General features: G+C 35.4%; 1 protein-coding gene across 5 annotated transcripts in view; it reads left to right on the top strand.

The window, feature by feature from the left end:
* Positions 1 to 20,889, top strand: part of smpd3 (sphingomyelin phosphodiesterase 3) — a 105,301-nt gene that overhangs the window by 68,182 nt on the left and 16,230 nt on the right. For all 5 annotated transcript variants that reach the window (XM_073942228.1, XM_073942225.1, XM_073942227.1 and 2 more), the window contains one exon: positions 16,056 to 16,131. In XM_073942228.1, coding sequence (XP_073798329.1) covers positions 16,056 to 16,131 — 76 coding nt within the window. The remainder of the gene's footprint in view (positions 1 to 16,055; positions 16,132 to 20,889) is intronic.

Raw genomic sequence — 20,889 nt, 5'->3', positions numbered from 1 at the left:
GGATCCATCCTGTTTTGTATCAACAGTTCAGGCTGCTGGTGGTGGGGTGTATTGGTTTGGGGATATATTCTTGGCACACTTTGGCCCCATTAGTACCAATTGAGCATTATGTCAATGCCACAGCCTACCTGAGTATTATTGCTGACCATGTCCATCCCTTTATGACCACAATGTCTCCATCTTCTGATGGATACTTCCAGCAGGATAACACGCCATGTCATAAAGCGCGAATCATTTCAGACTGGTTTCCTGAACATGACAATGAGTTCACTGTACTCAAATGGCCTGCACAGTCACCGGAACTTAATCCAATAGAGCACCTTTGGGATGTAATGGAATGGGAGTTTCACATCATGGATGTGCAGCCGACAAATCTGCTGCAACTGCATGAAGCTATTATGTCAATATGGACCAAAATCTTTAAGGAATTATTCCTGTACCTTGTTGAATTTATGCCATGAAGTACTCAGGCGGTTCTGAAGGCTAAAGAAGGACCTACCCGGTACTAGTAAGGTGTACCTTATAAAGTGGCTGGTGAGTGTATATAATATATGAAATTTACGAAATGTAAAGCATGATGTTTACTTATTTTTCTAATGATTGTCATAAAAATGAACAAAAAAGTATTTTTGCTTTTGCCAAAAATTTTACCCATGCAACAGAAGACAGATTTAAATACTTAATGAGTTTAAAGACCAATCAGATTTCAAAGTGGGCAAAGGCACCCACATTTACAGTGTTTGATCAGGATTAGAGCCTGTTTAAATTTTAAGGAAAACTTTGCACAGTTATGGCAGAGATAATTGCGGAAAAGAGCTGATACGGAAATCCCACGAGAGCCTGTCAACTGAAGCAAAACCTCAAATAATTAGTTTGAAAGCTCACACTTCAGTGCTTTTAAGGAAAATGCATTTTTAGTTTAATTAACACACTCAGATGGAACGGGATGTAAAAGGTCAGCCACTGCCTCTTTTGTGCTACCCTGAAGACACCTTTTCTAAATTGCGGAAGCTACTTTATTTTTTATGTCATAATTTTTTCTTAATAATTTGCCATTGTATTATTTAATCAAAACAGATTAGCCTCCCTTTTTCAACAACATCGCTTATTAGATGTGGAGATGCGTAATATTCAGTGAGGATCTTACACTTGACTTTTCTGCTGACTGTGTTTCTGCGCTAACACCCTGGCTGTTTTAGGCCTGTCATGGATAAATAATTATGACACTAAAACTGCCAGTAGGTGCGTGACAAGTGACAGGTCCCTGTCTTAGTGTGCTTTCACATTTAGTTCGATCGCCTTGTTCGATTGACCCCTCTCCCCTCCCCCACTGCACTGTGTTCACATGCTGGTTTTTGGTTCTGAATTCCAGTGTGTTTGCTACATTACAATGGCAGATGTTGCTAGGCAGGGGCACTGCTAGACCCCGTTTACTGGGGAACGTGCCATAGTAATGTATGTAATTTTATGTGTATTGGTACTGTGTATTTATATAACACATTTATTGTGTATGGCCATACACCCAAAGCGCTTCACAATCCTGAGGGGGGGGGGGGGGGGGTGTTGTCTCTCCACACCTCCACCAGTGGGCAGCATCCACTTGGATGATGTGACGGCAGCCATATTACAACGGCGCCAGTGCGCTCACCACACACCAGCTATTGGTGGAGTGGAGAGACAGTGATAGAGCCAATTCGGTGGAAGGGGATGATTGGGAGGCCATGATTGTAAGGGCCAATAGAGGGACTTTGGCCAGGACACCGGGGTTACACCCCTGCTCTTTCATAAAAAGTGCCATGGGATTTTTTAATGACCACAGAGAGTCAGGACCTCGGTTTAACATCTCATCTGAAAGACGGTGCCCACTGACAGTGTAGTGTCCCCTTCACTTTTACTGGGGCATTAGGACTCACACAGACCACAGGTTGAGCACCCCCTGCTGACCTCACTAACACCACTTCCAACAGCAACCTAGCGTTCCCTAGTGGTCTCCCATCCAGGTACTGACCAGGCTCAGCCCTGCTTGGCTTCAGTAAGTAACCGGTCTTGGGCTGCAGGGTGAAATGGCTGTGGTAAAAGCTTTGAGGTACAAATTACTTTATATTCAAGCTGCACGATATTAAAATACAATTAATGTGACGCAGAAGGCCCCTCCTGGCCCATATCTGTCAGCTGATAACCACTGATAACGCCCAGTCAATTAATTGATAAAATTTGAATCGGCTGCTTATTGTGATTAAACATGGCTCCAGTAGATTAGCATTTTTTGTATGGAGCACAATAGAGAGATGAAGTGTCAGGAAAGTAGGCTTAATAAACTTAATTTCTGCCCTCAGACAACAAATAATAAAACCTTTTTTTATCTGTTTGTCTAATGAAATTTATTCTCATATGCAAAAAGTTACTTAGAAAAACACAAAATGGTTGCATACTACTGCTTGCGTGCCTCAAATTTCAACTTTGTACTTTAATAATGTAGTTTCATTTCAGAAGGCCAACACTGAGAGGCACATACAGTACATCTACATCTGTTTACCATGAATGCAATGCAAAAGTTCAAATTTGCATTCGTGCATTTTCTGCAATCATGCAAAAATTAGAGTTGCATTCTCTCTGATTGCAGCATTACAGTTAGTGAACGGGTCAGTAAATGCATAAATACACTGTTTGATCCATTATATACCTATATAATTGGTATATATTAATTTCCAATGAACAAAATCATAACCTGGATCTCTTTTATTCAGATTTTTGTCAAAATTGGGAAGAAAAAACTATAGAAAAGTATTTGAATACTTTAAAGAGTCAGTGTTTAAATAATCAAAAGATGATAATTTTTTATGTAATAGGAGAGTTGCTTGCCTGGGTACATTTACACAAAATGCAGCAAAAAAAATGTTGGAAAAAGTGAAAAACTAAACTCAAAATTACATGAAAACAAAAATGCAATTAAATTAGTAATGTTGGCAATGTTAGGTCATTACTCTTCGACACTGCCTTTCATGCTCAGGGCGTTTTGGGTAATAAAAGGTCAGTTTTTGATAAACAACGACAGACAAATGAGTTTTGGGAGGGGGGAAAGGCGTGCAAAATGAACAGGCAATGAAAAGAGGGAGGGATGTGTGTGGAGTGGAGATATTAATTAAAAATGCTTCCCGTAGGACTGAGCGGCCCTTTAATTAAGGCCTTTCAGCATGTATGTTCAGCCCTCGTATTGTTATTATTTTTCAAGAGCTCTCAACGCTCAACGTCAATGGAGAGATGCTCCTTTAGGGTTCACATGATCGCTAGCAGATCTTTGATGTGTGTTTAATGCATTCAGTAGTATAGAGGAATGTTTAAATGTTGTGAATGTGAGAAATCAGGGCCTAAAATTGACAAGCTATGCTACAGTGCTTTTCAAATTGTTTTTTTTTTTTTAAATTACAGCTTGAGCATTTTGGAAAACATTTGCATACAGATAACAGTGTTGTCAAAATATTGTCAAGAAAGACTAAAAATGCTATATTACATATTCTTGAGGGGTCATGAAACACCAAAACACATTTTTAAGATATTGACAGTCACTAATAGGACACATATATTTCACAAAAATGTATTTTTTGCGTTATTTCTAGGTAATTTGTTCTGTTTTTTTTACAGTGTTCAGAGAGACTTGTTCAGAGACATGTGTCGTTAGTGTTTGTAAATGTGCCGCAAAAAATGTTTTTTTTACCCAAGAGCTTTTCGCATCTGAAAATAATGAAATCCGGATTTGCCACTCTTCTCCTTTTGAAAAAGACTCAGCTCCAGTTTGTGTTGATTGTCCTGTCACTACGGATTTGGAGAGCGATCAGTGTTCTTTGTATATGTTTATTCAGATGGCAAAGTTAATTAGTATCATCAGCAGTACTATTTCAGTTTTTAAAGACATACCTTTGTCAAAATTATTTAGTTTCTCAGTTTGCAGTACGTTGATATCACTACAGTATTATGGACTGACAGATCTGCTGTAAATGCTGCTCTCCGAATGTAAACATGTAAACACCTTAATCAAACTTGTATCGTCGTGTAGGATTTTTGCCACATTTTGTGACAGGATAGTCTATACACACATGGCACTTAAAGAGTCTTTGCATCTACTGAGAAATTCAGAGGTTTTTTTTTCCGCTGTATTAAAATTCTATTAAATTCTATTAAATTCCATTAAAACTACACTCTTCCTGCAGTTCCTCACATTCAATATCTCTCCACCATGCATGAAATGTCCCTTAATTGAAGTTGAAAGTGCCAACTTGCAGTTAAAGTCGACAAATTAAAAATAAAACACCCAAAATTACATAAAACTCTGGAGGAAGAGTGGATAGCGTGGTGACACAATGACGTTAATTGTATTATGTGCCATAACATGTAAAATGGGATCCTGAAAGGAACATTCAAAAAGCAACTCATGTAAACCCCTTGATCATATTATTGTTTTATTCAAATTAAGGCAAATAATTCAATGACTGATGTACATTTAAACATAGTCACTGTCTGTGTAGTCCCCTGCGTCAGTGTTGCCGCTGTGAAAATCAGCACCTGCATTTACTGAGACTCCCATTTTCATGCAAACCCTTCCCTCTTTCCCCACTCGCCACTCCCACCTAAACAAAGCTAGACAAAGCTGAACTTTTCTGACTTTTTTCTAACTAGAGAAAACATCCTGATGAAACAAGGGGGGTTCATGGCCCTTTAAAGACATCAATGAGAAATTTTTTTGTAGCACACATGCGTCACATGGATTAAAACTCTAAAACAGAGCCTAAACTGATTTTAAAGTGTTTGCTTTTTTCCTGTAAAAATCCTGATGTTCACTTTGTTTAGAATGTTTTGGATTATGCCAAAAAAACACTGCATGTTTAAACAAACACACTAGGAACTGCTCAGAACACTCTCAGAACTACCTAACAACCCATAAGAAACTTTTCAGCAACCACTCAGAACATTCATTCATTCATTTTCTTTTTGCCTTTATTAATCAGTGGTCGCCACAGCAAAATGAACAGCCAACTTATCAGCATACGTGCATATATATGTTTTTTTTGCAGCGGATGCCCTTCAAGCTGCAACCCAACTCTGGGAAACACCCATTCACACTCCGTCATTCACACACATGCACTACGGCCAATTTAGCTAACCCAATTCACCTGAAACCGGAGCACTCAGAGGAAATCCATGCCAACACGGGGAGAAATTGCAAACTCCACACAGAAATGCCAGCTGACCCAGCCAGGGCTCGAACCAGCGACCTTCTTGCTGTGAGGCAATCGTGCTACCCACTGCGCCACCGTGACACCCCACATAGAACACTCCATTGATTTTTATTTAGTGATTTATATTAAAGAAGTGTTAACAACATTATCACATAAATGATTATTCTATATGCCATGTGTTTCCTGTGCTACTGTAATAGAATATCTCTAATGTGCACTGTGAGATTAATTGAAACATAAAATATGAATGAACAACAAAATGAACAGTAGAAGTAACAGAAGCTCATACAAGATGTTAACCTGCATAATTAACCCTCTACTGCACGCCGTAACCATATGGCAACATGATAGTTACGTTCATTTCCCTGCCACTGTTTCTTTAAGACCAACATCCGGAGAAAACCCTCGCAAACACAGGAAGAACATGCAAACTCAACACAGATATGCCAACTGGCCCAGCCAAAGCTTGAACGAGTGATTTTCTTGCTGTGAGGCGATCGTGCTACCACCGCATCACCTTCTCTTTACAATACTTTTGTATAATTCTATTTCTATTTTAAAATTAAGTAAATTCAATTACAAAGCTATTGTGTGAAAATAGGAGAAAAATGTTTTACATTGTAGATGGGAGAATGTGTTTCTCTAACATTTTCAAGAGTTCATACTTAGCTGATAATCAATAAAGCGTATTTGGCATGCTGTCCCGGGAGAGAGCCCTGAGCTCGTAATATCCTCGAGCCCGGGGCTCCCTCCCGTTAGAAGGGCGAGAGGGGAATTCGAGGTTAGGTAGGTCTCGAGAACTCCTCTGCTTGTCACCGTGAGAAGTGTAAACAGGTTGTATTGGGTGATAATTTGTTTTAGTCGATTGGCTATGGTTTATGTTTTTAGACGGTGCGAGGAAACCGGGGAACCCGGGGAAAACCCACGCGAACACGGGGAGAACATGCAAACTCCACACAGAAACACCAACCGGCCCGATGGGTTGGACTGGCGGTGTTCTTGCTGTGAGGCAACAGTGCTAGCCACTGGGCCACCGTGTCGCCCGATCAGAAAAAGTGGGAGGATGTAGGGGTGGAAAGGGGGGGAGCTTCAAGACGAAGATAACTGGAGTGAAAAACTCAGGTTATTTATACTGCTTCCGTGATCATCTAATAGGGCTGATTATGAAGCTAACAAGGAGCCAGCCGTGTTGATTATAAGCACGTGATCCTCTCGAAATTAGTTTATGAATAAACCACACTTTGTGAAAATTGTTCAGAAATGATTAGCAAAAATAGATCTTTGTTTGATTTGAAAGTATTTTTTATACTTTATTGTAAATGGGAAAGTTGCATTCACACAAAAAAAACCTTTAAAAAATGTTGTTTAAAATGTATTTGATGTATTATATTTACTAAATAAATTGACCCATGATTTTGGATATTGCAAAATGCCTCTAAATAGTCCTTGAAGGAATACATTTGACACTGTTAAAGTACAAAGTGTCTTGTCACTGTAGTGGTACCTTTATGGATCAGATTTGTACCTTTGTACAATATTGCATCTGCAAGGTACATTTTAGTTTCCCACATTACAAATCGTGTCCTTAAAGATACAAAAGGCTTTTGTCTTAAGGTACAATTCTGTTCAATAAAAAGGTACTGCTCTAGTGGCTAGGGTTTGTACCTGCTTTGGTACAACATTGTACCATTTTTTTCTGAGAGTGCAGTAGTTGCTTTAGGACAAAGCCTGTTAGAGAGTGAGACCTTGCAAGCATGAAATATTGCACATAATGACAAGTTTTGCTTGCTAACTACACAACTGAAAACTGCTTTTCGTTCGGAATTGTAGTATTATAAAGTAATATGAAGTTTTCTAAATGGTGAATGACATGATCTAGTTGTGGGTCTTTGACGTGTGCACGTTCACGTGAATTCAGGAGGCATGGATTTGGACTGCAAGAGAGGGACTGTGTTTCAAAGATATTATGCTTAATGGTTAGCATTTAGGCAGATCACTTACTGCATTTTTAAATAAGTGAAGAGCGTGAGAAGTTGTTGGGTTGAACATCCTATTAAGTATATGCGTAATTTGAAAAAGAAATCTAAATATTTTGTAGTTTACACATTTTTTTGTAGAGACTATAGTGTTATTGTTTTCAAAAAATACTTAACTCCCATATAAATGAACAACTACATTTATGGCCACCAAAAATTGTCAGCCAAAAATGGTATTTTTTCAGTTCTTAAAGCCCATTTATTTTAATGGTTTGCGCTGTGATTACTATAAAATATTTGACTATTTATTACTCTAATTTTGGCCAAAAAATGCAGACTTGGTTTAGTTAACTGATTTATTATTATTATTCATTTAGACACATTTCAAGACTTTGAAATTTCTTTTGAAGCAAATACTTCATGCGTCAAAACTGAAAATGCGGAACTACCCAGTTTATGGAAACCATGCTGCAAAATTAATCCGTCTATAAATAGAAGTGTTCCAAAGTTCTATTTGTAAAGGTCACTCATCAGACAAACCTGTTTTGCATGAATAATTACATTGAATTTAATAAGAAAACAATTCACTTGTGTTTGCGTTTTATGAATGAAGCCTTAGAATGGTTTAGGGTGTAAAACTAAATTACTGTTTTCAGTGCAAGGAAATGCGACCGCTGACATACATAGCCTTCAAGGGGAAATTGAAATGCTGAAGGGCTGCAAAATTGTTGCCTTAATACGTGGAGATTGTGGAGCAATCAGAGCAGTTTTTCAGTGCTAAAGAGTGTGACCTGCTGCTCCTGCTGTGGTCAGCTCAATTTGCAAAGCTTTGTTGGTGTGAAGCACAAGCCGACTTTGGTCGTTGTGTGTGTGTGTTTGTGTGTATGTGTGTTATCAGCTCAGCATTCAAGCCGCCAGTAGGAGTGTATTAGAAGAACAGGAGGAAGTTTATTAGGCTGCCTGCCGTGTGTGTACATGTGTGAGTGCATGTGAGTGGGCATGTGTGTGTGTGTGTGTTGGACTGTTTTTCTTTTGGGTGAATAATTTTTAACCTTATATGAGATCCCACAAGCAGCAGACACATTCCAATTAGCACACTGATCATTAAAACTTTGCATGTATGCACACACACACAGAGTAGCAACACAAACTTTGTGTGCACTTTAGCTCAGATTAAACATGCTGCAAGTATAATCAGTACCACATATTCATAACACAGCAACATTTGCAGCATTTCTGTAATATAAAGGTACAGGAGCTGTCACTGGGGCAGTACCATTTTAAAAGATACATATTTGTACCCAAATAGTCCACAGTGGTACCTAAAAGGTCCATACTAGTTCCCAAATATACCTAAAAAGTAACTTTGTGGTACCATTATGGACCCTTCAGGGACAAATATACCCTTTGAAAAAATACTGCCCCAGTGACAGCTCCTGTACCTTTATTTCTTACAGTGTACCAATGTGAAATTTGACATCAATATGACAGCTGTTAAATACATTCCCTCATTTTAAATTTATTATTAAAGGTATTTTAGAGTCTACCGTGATTTGTTTACATCTATCCAAGGTCAAAAAACACCAGCTTGTTTCTTAGAGTGTTAGAAATGATTAATTTATGGATCTGTTGTCTGTTAGTTTTCAGATGATTTAATCTTATCATGATATAATCAGTGGCTGTTCTAGTTTAAATGGCACCCTGAGCGAACCACCCCATATACAACCATATATATAGACATGAAGCCCCCTAATAAAAAATATAGTTGTTTTCAATAAATATAACTATTTATTTATATTTATTGAATATAAATCTAATTATAATAATAATTATTATTCATTTATTAATTTTCTTTTCAGCTTAGTTCATTTATCAATCTGGGGCTGCCACAGTGGAATGAATATGCATATGTTTTATGCAGCAGATGCCCTTCCAGCTGCAACCCATCACTGGGAAACACTCCCATTCACAAACATACACAACGGTCAATTTAGCTTACCCAATTGACCTAAATGTAACTGAAAAACTACGTAAAGACACAACTGGAGTGATATTGTTAGATCATTTAAGAAATCTATTGCATGAATATTAATTATTACAATTCTATAGAATGCAGCAAAAATGTTTTGTTTTAGACCCGACTCATGGCCAAGAATTAATATTATCATGTCACGTCCCTGACTCATTTCTGCTTCATAGCCATGCTTAGTCAAAATAAGATCATCATCATCATATTTCATACACTTGAAATCAGAATTGCTAAACCCCCTTAATTTTTTTTTCTTTTTAAATATATCCCAAATGATGCATAACAGAACAATGAAATGTTCACAGTATTTCTGATAATATTTTTTTCTTCATTTTTATTTGTCCCTTTAAGCAATTTTTTTCAATAGTCTACAGAACAAACCATAGTTATACAATAACTTGCCTAATTACCCTAACCTGCTTAGTTAACCTAATTAACTTAGTTAAGTCTTTAAATGTCACTTTAAGCTGTATACAGTTGAAGTCAGAATTATTAGCCCCCCTTCTTCTTCTTTTTTTTTTTTTTTCCGAAGTGATGGTTAACAGTATATCTGATGATATTTTCTCTTCTGGAGAAAGTCTTAATAATAAAAACAGTTTAAATTTTTTAAGACATTTTAAGGTCAAATTATTAGCCCCTTTAAGCATTTTTTTCTGATAGTCTACTGAACAAACTATTATGTTTAGAAATGTGTTGAAAAAATATCCTTTTCGTTAAACAGAAATTGGGGAAAAAAATAAACAGGGGGCTAATAATTCAGGGGGTTTAATAATTTTGACTTCAACTGTATCTCTGCATAAAAGGCTGTTACTCCAGTTTCGGTTTAGTTTATTAGTGGCACATATTTTATCAGCGTGAATTTTAACAACCGGAATTCATACCGGAAGCTAGAACATCCCCCTGGGCGATAACCCGTATTGTCCATGCCTAAATCCACCACTGATATAATAAAGATAACGTTATATGTATTTTTCAGTCATGTATAAATGCAAATATTAGCATAGTTTTTTCCAATTAGTTCAAAATTAATTTATTCAAAAAGTTTATTGTTAAAATACATTGATTTTTTAAATAGCTTATCGATTTTTTATTTACATGTACACTACCTGACAAAATCCTGTCGTATGGATGCAGTCGTCCAAGCTCATGGGCTCGTGAGCTAATATTAAATATTTTTCCACTGCACCATGACTAGTTTTGTCTAAGCAAAGTCAGACCTTACTGTCCCAATTAAAAGGCATAATCATACTCATTTAGGTAAAATAAGCGTAATCTAGAAGCCTTCATATAAGCCACATCTGATACTAAATGATCATTATTTGAGCCATTATTTGCTGTTATTAAAACTTGGATAGGCAACAAGACTTTTGTCAGGTAGTGTATTACTATTACCTTTAATATCCATATGTTGTCTATACATATTTTGTGTATGTATGTATTTATTGTTTGTTATTTCATTCTGTGATATTGAATTACAAACTTTTGACATCAATACATAGACAAAAGTTTTTTGGGCTATTAAAAATTAACTATTGGCTCAGTATTACTTTTTAGTTTAAATTAAATTTTAATCATTTATTTTATTTAAACATATTTTTTTCTTTTAATTTTTACATTTAATTCTAACATTTATTTAATTAAATTTTATTTAATTTGAACTAATTTTATATAATTTTAATTAAATTTATTTGATTTTATTACATTTGATTTTATTTTGTTTTAATTAATTTTTTTTATTTAATACATTTTATTTTATTTTAATACATTTTATTTATTTTATGTGAATTAATATTATTTTATTTTAATTTATTTTAGTACATTTTATTTAAATTGATTGTATTTTATTTTATTTTAATTCATTTTATTTTATTCTATTTAATTTTTACAAATTCCTTTTGCTGTTCCTATCCGCTTGTTAAGTGTGACGTCACCCGAAGCAGCTTCCGGGTCCAAGCGCTCTATTCAACTGAATGGGGAGATAGATGAAATGGTAATAATAAACGTTTACAAAGCGATTTAATACTTTCGAAAGTCACGATTGCAATATATATGTCCATGCCTAATATTCGATGGCCAGAAAGTGAGTCATTTTTATAAATTGTTAAAATGTTGGTATTTGTTATGCAGCAAGCCCAGAGATTGTTGTGTACACTATGACTTTATGTAAAATTAACTTTAATATTTGATAGGAAGGGCGAGGCAGTGGCGCAGGTGTTTCTGTGTGGAGTTTGCATGTTCTCCCTGCCTTTGCGTGGATTTCCTCCGGGTGCTCCGGTTTCCCCCACAGTCCAAAGACATACGGTACAGGTGAATTGGGTAGGCTAAATTGTCCATAGTGTATGAGTGTGTGTGTGGATGTTTCTCAGAGATGGGTTGCTGCTGGAAGGGCATCCGCTGCGTAAAAACTTGCTGGATAAGTTGGTGGTTCATTCCACTGTGGCGACCCCGGATTAATAAAAGGACTAAGCCGACAAGAAAATGAATGAATGACTGAATGAATGTATGATAGGAATAAAAAGTGATCATAAATGAATGATTTCTCCACTCAAGTGAATGGCGGCTTGGACCCGGAAACAGTATTACATACGTCACAAACACATCACCACTTAACAAACGGATAGATACATTTTTAACATTGGCTCAGTATTTTTTAAGTATTTCTTTATTGTTATGTAATTATATGTTATTGTATACCTTTCTCATTTTATTACCTATTACCTTTGCTCTCCCCGTAGACATACAAATCATCCCCACCCATCTGACTTTCCAGCCTCCACCAAAGGCTGTCAGTGAAAGCCCACACACACATATACACACACCTAGCCAAGCATGGATAAACGGTTAAAATATTCATACGTAAGAACACAGAAAGAGAAAGAGAGAGCATACAACCATGCAACAGAGCAAAGCAATGAAGCTGAGAGAGAAAGGAAAGCGTATCAGCCCTGTTTGATCCAGTACAGGCCACATGGTCCAACTCTCATTAGTGTAATTAAATCCACAAATCACCTCAGAAAAATACATTGACATTCATTATTGCCCACCACTGAGATGGAGAACTGCCACTTTTGTGGAGGCTTACAGAGTTTGGAGCGGTGCTGAAGCCCTCAGCATTTTCGATACGAGTCCTCCCTGACAAAAAGACGATGAAAGTCACTGAATGATTTACAGTGACTGAGGAAAAGAGGACAGTGAGATGCTAACACTGAAAGTAGCACACAAAGTCTGCATAGAGCCAGACACACACAAACACGCACAAACTGTTGACTCTAACATTATCTCTCTTGTTCATTACATTAGTTTTATTATTTCTAATCGTTATTAGGTTTTATTACCTATTTTAGGTTTCATTTTTTGCGATATTATTTATTTGTTTTGACATAGACATCACAATTACACTGGACAACCAAATGCGTTTGTTTAAGTGGTTTAGCAGACTTGCTAATTCTGTCCAAGGAACACTTGACATAAATTGAACATAAAATAAATACATATAGAGAGAAAACACATTGATCAATAGAGGTCTTACTCTTTGGAATAAGACAGTCACGATTAGCAGTTGCTTGTGTAACTCTGCGAGAGGTTTGATGCCTACATGATTATTTAAACATTTAAAAAACAATTTTATAAATACAACTTTATTAAACTATCAAAACTAAAAGGTTATGTTTACATAAAACCTCACAATTATGCCATCGCATAGGTTTTAAGTCCATACTTTTACTGCTTGTTTATATATCGTGTCAATAGGCTTCAGTGTGGTTACAGAGGTTTGTTACCATGATGTAATGCAATATGACAAGTGTGAGAATATCATTGTGTGCATGTTTAATTTTGCAGTTTGATATGTTACAAATTTTCTAATAAAACAAAAAAAATTAGACTTGGATTGACCTTCTTACACATATTTTTAGCATGAGTATCAAATGTTTCATTTATGTCTAGAGTTATGCCAAGATACTTGATTAAAACTGTACATGTTGAAATTGAAACTCCAAACTGCAATAAAAATTTATATCTTCCAATTCTGTATTATTTATTTATTTATTGCTGTTTTGAGAATTCAAAACTATTTTTTTAATTCAAATTAAATTCATTGGTTGACTTTATATAGTGTAAAAACTATAATAATAATAATAATAATAATAATAATAATAATAATAATTGACAGTTCATTCCACTGTGAAGACCTCCGATAATTTAGAGAGTAAACTGAAGAAAAATTAATGAATGTATACAATAATAATATTAATAATAATAATAATATTAATAATAATAGACTGGAGTGACCCCTGATAATAAGGAACTAACTCAAAGAAAAATGAATGAATTTTAATACAATAATAATAATAATAATAATAACAACAACAACAACAACAACAACAATAATAATAATAATAATAAAAATAGGTGGTTCATATAACTGTAATGACCCCTGATAATAAAGGGACTAACTCAAAGAAAAAATGATGAATATATTTTAATAATAATAATAATAATAATAATATAAATAATAATAATAATAATAATAACAACAACAACAATAACAACAACAACAACAACAACAACAATAATAACAATAATAATGTTTTGGAAAAAGTTTACAGTACAGTACAGTATTAGTACAGTATCAGTACAGTAGAGATATCGGGTTCTAATTTACAGTATGTGGAAACAGCTGTGTGTGTTATTTATCTTTTTTATTGGCTCCACAATTTTTTTTATTTTTCTAATGCAGTTTTTTTTTTTTTTTTTTGGCTTAATTTGTCACATTTGTATATAATTCTGCTGCTATTACTCACCTAAAATTGGCACCAATAATTAAATTAAAAAATATTTAATTATTAACAACGCTCAACATTTTAAAAAATTTTTTGTATGAACACATATAAAATGTAATTTTATATTTGCGTGCGTGTGTGTGTGTCTGAGTATAAAAAAGTCTGATCTGAAATAGCATGTGCTGACTGTGCAGCATTTTAGTGTTGTTAAACCTGCTCTCACATACTAATCAATTTGTCTTTTTGAAGCATTCAGGCCGTGTCAGATCACTACTGAGCTAATATTATGCAGAAACATGAATATAAAGTGATGATGTGCGCAGTGTTTAGATAAGACTGAATTCTAGAAAGATGAGAAAGTATTATTGTCACAAGTTTTTAACTTTAATAAACTTTAATGGCACAGCTCCATTTTCAGTATCACAGGGAAATATTGCTTTATTTATTATTATATTATATTATAATAAACATTTATAAATATTTAAAATGACTGTTTTTATGCACATCTTCTTTTGATAAATTCAAGTCAGATTGGCTTATTTATAATGATAAAGAATTAGTACATTAATCAGTCAACGAAGAATGAATGAATGAATGAATGAATGAATGATTTGATTATTTAATATTTGTTGTTTTTGTTACTTTGAATTAAAACATTCTAATGAATTGTGCTATTTAGCATTCAAATAAGTTTCCACTATTCTTAGTTGCAGATTTAGTTTTAGATCAGAAACCACTAGTCAGAACTGTACATATGTTGTCACAGTGTTTTTATGAAAGTCAAATGAACCTTAGCTCTTAAACCAGTAAGCAATCTACAATCAATAACACAAACAAATAAATGAAAACAATGTTTTATTTTCTTTAGGTGGTTCTAAAATGTTTTTGGGCCCTTTATACACCCGACATAAGACATGTTTGCACAATTTTTTGCTATTTTCAGACCAGCGCAACACAAATTTTTAAGTTGTTTAAATACAAGAGCGCATTAGTTATGCATCTATGCAGGTACAAAAGCTTAATACACGGAATGTACAGCAATATACAAATATCTTTAAATATGAAAAAATAAAGGATTAAAATGCTACAAGAATTCTTTTTACTACATAAATACAAAAATCATACCTGCATACCTCCTCTTAGGAGGCTTTTTCTGTTTATTCATGACAATTTGCTTTTGTATAATATTATTATTTTTAGTAGTAGTATTTATTATGTGCGTATTTATTTTAATAAAAACAACTTTTTGATTTTCACCATATGGGCAGTTTTTTATTATTGTTAATTTATTCATTTGCTGGAAATTAGAACTGAATTTAGAAATAGTTTTGAAGCAATTAGATTTAAAAAAAATTAAATATGTAGGCTTATAGAAGTCTTCAGTGGTGTGCGCTCAACAACATTTCCTCATCCAAGAAAGAAAAGGAGTAAAGTAAAAAGTAAAAGTAAAAAGAAAGTAAAGAGGCTGAATGGAGGAGGCTCACTCTTTATCCTCGCGCTGCAGATGGTCTTTTTAGATTTTTTCTTGCTAGTAAAGAGCTCAGTTTTTACTCTTACAAAGTCTGCCATGTAAATATTAAATGCGCCATGGCGCCATGCAACTGACTCGTAGAGTGTATTTTTCCGTCTTTAAAATAACAAAAGTGGATTCGGACATGCCCTTAATACGTTTGGGCCACGCACTTTAGAATTTGCGCCTAGATAGTTAAAATAGAGCCCTTTGTCTTTTGTTATAGGTTATTTTCACTTTACATTGTGTTATAAATGTAGGCATTGTGTTTTAAAGACTGGTATGTTGATGTTATCATATATTTTGCCTTTTAGAGCGCAAGAAATTGTGTGTATCGATGCTGCTGAAAATACTGTTGATTTTGTATTATTTTAAAAAAGTCAGTATAAACACATATCGAAATATCAATAGAATACGTTTGATAACACTATGAGTGTGTGCTTTATAACAGCAGATGCTCAGCTGAGAGTATGTCGAGTCTGTGTTTCTCTGACTTTGACGTCTGTCTTTTGTTGTTTTGTGCAGGTGCAGGTGGGAAGCTCCGCTCAGGACCAGCGTGTTGTTGGATACATCACCTGTACTCATCTGCATGCTATTGAAGGCAAGTGTTCAGACATACAAAACAAAGGCTGAGTCATATTATTGTGACTCCTTGAATGAGAATCACCTAGCAACCAGTTAGGGGTGGTTTTCCCCAAAACCTTGTTAGATAGCTATGGTCAAAATTATTCGCCCTTCTGTGAATTTCTTTTTCTTTTTCAAATATTTCCCAAATGATGTTTAATAGAGCAAGAATGTTTTCACAGTATTTCCTATAATATTTTTTTTTCTGGAGAAAGCCTTATTAGTTTTATTATATTTTCTAGAATAAAAGCAGTTTTTAACTTTTTAAAAACCATTTTAAGGTTAAAATTATTAGCCCCTTTAACCTATATATTTTTTGATTGACAGAACAAACCATCCTTATACAACGGCTTGTCTAATTACCCTAACCTGCTGAGTTAACCTAATTAATCTAGTTAAGCCTTTAAATTGTATTTTAAACTGAATACTAGTATACTAGTATTAAAAAAATATCTAGTAAAATATTATTTACTGTCATCATGGCAAAGACACAAGAATTATTAGAAACTAGTTAATAAAACTATTATGTTTAGAAATGTGTTAAGGCAGGGGTGTCAAGCTCAAATCCTGGAGGGCCGAAGCCCTGCACAGTTTAGTTCCAACCCTGCTCCAACACACTTACCTGTAGGATTCAAACAAGCCTGAAGGACTCAATTAGTTTGATCAGGTGTGTTTAATTAGGGTTGGAACTAAACTGTGCAGAGCTGCGGCCCTTTTGGAACTGAGTTTGACACCTGTGTGTTAGGGGGACTAATAATTCAGGATGGCTTAATATTCTTCAACTGCATAAACTTGGGGTGGGAATATTTACGGACTTTAGAATCTGTTGCGATTCCAGTTATGGATGTCATGATCTGATTTCAAAACGATTCTTGACCGACATTTTTTTCTATTTCTTAAGCTGTGAAAAAAAATCTTTCCAACTTTACATTTGTAGCGATAATTGAGTTCCTATGTATTTGCTTATGATTGGAATCTATGTATGACTGTACTGCCATGTTAAAAATTATTTATTTTTATTAACAAAATTATATTCACAATATACATCATAAGTCCTGAATGTAATACTAAAACAAAGCATAGTTTCAGCCTAATGTGATAAGTGGAACTAAGTAAAAATTTAGTTTTAAATCTGTATATTTAGTTCAATAATTATAATTGTATTTTTATTGTGATATTAATAATTATTGTATTATACACTCTCAGAAATAAAGGTACGTGATCTGTTACTGGGGTGGTATCTTTTCGAAAGGTACAAATTTGTACCTAAAAAGTCCATATTGATACCTCAAGGAAACATATTAGAACCTAAAAATTTTAAGAAGAAAACTTTTGTATTTTTTAGGTAGTAATTCGTACCCTTGAGGTATTAATATAGACCTTTTAGGAACAAATTTGTACCTTTTGAAAAGGTACTACCCAGTGACCAATCTCTTACCTTTATTTCTGAGAGTGTATTATATTAATATTGTTTGCCAAAATTAACAAATATAAAGTATATAAGGGTGAAGAGGCTGTACGAGTGCTGTTATTGCAGAATATTGCACGGCTATCTGCCAATCAGATTTGAGAACCAGACAGAACTGTTGTCTAAATATATATGTAGTTGTTATGTATATGTATAAATATAAATAAAGTTGTAGATGTTATTGGTATTTTTCCATTTAAATTTTTATTAATTACTTTATGGATGTTATTTCACATTGTTTCACTTTCTTGTATACATTATTAATGAAACATCTTTTACATAACATAAATTTTATTATGCAGCCATATTTTCTCCTCAGGACCATAATGTTTGCACCATGTCGCCTGTTCATGTTTAAGCCCCACACATCCATTCATGACCCCCAGTGCTGCTGCTTTGCTCAGACCGTCGCTCTGATCCTGAGCGATCCTGACAGGTTTGTCCGGACCTCGCTGCTCGTCTCCCGAACATCCAGTAGATTTCCATGTCTCTCGTATGTGAGGCTGTACAATCTCCTCTACTCTGCTTTTTCATCTCAGTATCCTGTGTCATCGCTGCGTGTTGTTGACCCCTGTTCTCCGCTCCGATTAATCACAGCACTTCCCGCTCGCCCACCGGCTCCCGTTTCCATGACGACAGGTGCTCGGCGGGCCCTGGCGTCAGCCCTATTTAAAGCCCGCGCTCATTTTTTACAAAGACACTCGTGCTATTCTGGGCTCCACCTACGCATGCGTGTGTCTGCCGCCAGGGCTAATTATAGAGCGCCACTATTTCAGGAGCAGAAATGAAGCATGAGGGAGAAACCTGATTATGCTGGAGATGATGCTGGACAGGGTCTGGGCTTTCTCAAACACTTGTTTTCCCCTGTCACACTCTGTTTGTGTGTGTGTGTACAGTACAGTGTGGTAGAGTATAGGTTTTGACAGTGCAGAGGCAGATTGGAGTTATTCTCCTGACACACACACACACACACACACACACACACACACACACACACACACACACACACGTGTACAGTATGTCAGGTTACCTGCCTTGTGGTTTCGTGTTCAGTTTTGAGATTTCAGGAAAATGTATTGCTCACTAGTTGCTTGTGTCAGGTGGAGTTAATCTTATGTTTGTACTATCATGTATCAAAATATGATTTATTGTTATTTTAAAATGTATGATACGATTGTAACATTATTGGTTTTATCATTCATTCATTCATTTTCTTTTCGGCTTGATCCCTTTATAAATCTGGGGTTGCCACAGCGGAATGAACCGACAACTTACGACAACAGCTGGAACCCATCACTGGGAAACATCCATCTCATTCACACACATACACTACCAACAATTTAGCTGACCCAATTGACCTATACCACGTTTTTGGACTCGTGGGGAAAACCAGAGCACCCAGAGGAAACCAACACAAATAAGGGGAGAACATGCTAACCCAGCCTGGGCTCGAACCAGTAACCTTCTTGCTGTGAGGCGATTTTGTAACCCACTGCACCACTGGTTTTATCATTTAAAACATAATATATTCATATTATTTATAATTAGGGCTTGACATTAACTTTTTTTGATCACCAGCCACTAGTAGTTTTCCAACATTATTTCCTACACTAGTAGTTTTATACATTAGCCACTCGCCATTTTTACTAGCCACAAATTTGTTGTTGGGAAATATATTTTATATGCAGAAAATTGACTTTGGCATGCTAAGATTACTTGATTTAGAGTTTGTGTTATGTCCCAGCCTGATTTCACGAGGAAACGTAAGTATTTTACGTTTTGTCAGTTTAGTGGCTAGTTCAGTTGTATTAAAATGTACAATTTTAAAAAGGAGACGTGGCACCCAAACCCCAACCCTAAACCCAACCGTCATTGGGTGATGAGCAAATCGTACTAAATTGTACGAGTTAGATCGTACGAATTCATACGAATTAGCCACAAAATCAAAAAGTTATGATTTGCCGCGAGAATGTGTTGTATGTCCACACGCTTTCTCATTCAACTTTTTTGTGTGCTATGTATGACCTGCTCAAATGGGTTGTGGTTTCATTTGTGTTACATTGCAATTCATTTTTATTTTAGACTTTTCAGGGCTTAACATTAGGGATTTACCAATTTTTTCACTGGCCACATCAAAAAAATAGATAAATAAATAAACAAATAACTAATTATTTCATTCATTCATTTTCTTTTTGGCTTAGTCTTAATCTGGGGTCGCCACAGCGGAATGAACCGCCAACTTATCCAGCACGTTTTTAGGCAGCGGATGCCCGTCCAGCCGCAGCCCATCCCTGGGAAACAACCATACACACTCATTCACTACGGACAATTTATCCTACCCAGTTCACATGTACCACATGTATTTGGATTGTGGGGGAAACAGGAGCATCTGGAGGAAACCCACGTGAACGCAGGGAGAACATGCAAACTCCACACAAAAGCGCCAACTGACCCAGCCGAGGCTCGAACCAGTGACCTTCTTGCTGTGAGGCAAAAGCACTACCTACTGCGCCACTGTGTTGCCCTAATTATTTCTTAACTACAAATTTTAACTAGTTAAAAATTTTTAAAACAAGCTAAATATAGCTATGTACATGCACTTTTTATTCCATAAAACCTTTCCTTAAAAAAATTGCATTTAAAAAATAACTATTTTCATCTAAAACTATGCACAGTGATCTGTCCAGGCTAAAGGTCCCAGATCACCAGTTAACTGTAGATAAATGGGAAGTTAATCTTCTATTAAAGCAATGTTATTGTAATGGTTGATAATTTAACCATAAAATTATCATAAAAAACAGCGCAAAAGAAAGCAGGTGAAAAACATGCTGTGTGCAATAATAAAAGATGATGATCACGTGTACATGGTTAACATTAAGTCCTTTAATAATCTGTTCAAAGAATGGTTAAAGAGCCCCTATAATACATTAAAAAGGGTCATATTTTGGTTTTAAGGGTCTCCAACAACAGTCTGATATGCATGCAAGGTCAAAAAACACTTTTATTGTTTTATAATATGCATCTATTTTTACCTAATTATCCCAGCGACTCCCAAATGAATCGTTCAGTGATTCATTTGTACCCAAATCCTACCTTAGCGCGAAGCTAATCTGCGCTGATTGAACCGATGATAGTCTGTTGCGAATGGTCAACAGCATTTAGCACGAGACAGACGTTGTAAGCGTGTAGATTACTGAAGCACTCGTCAGAAAAATGAGGGCTATAATGCTGTGGTATTTTTGCTAAATTAAACCTCACCACTGACTC

Source organism: Danio rerio, chromosome 25 (genome assembly GCF_049306965.1).
Source record: "Danio rerio strain Tuebingen ecotype United States chromosome 25, GRCz12tu, whole genome shotgun sequence".
Classification (NCBI taxonomy): domain Eukaryota; kingdom Metazoa; phylum Chordata; class Actinopteri; order Cypriniformes; family Danionidae; genus Danio; species Danio rerio.
Note: the sequence above shows the minus strand (reverse complement) of the source record. Positions and strands in the feature narration are given on the sequence as shown.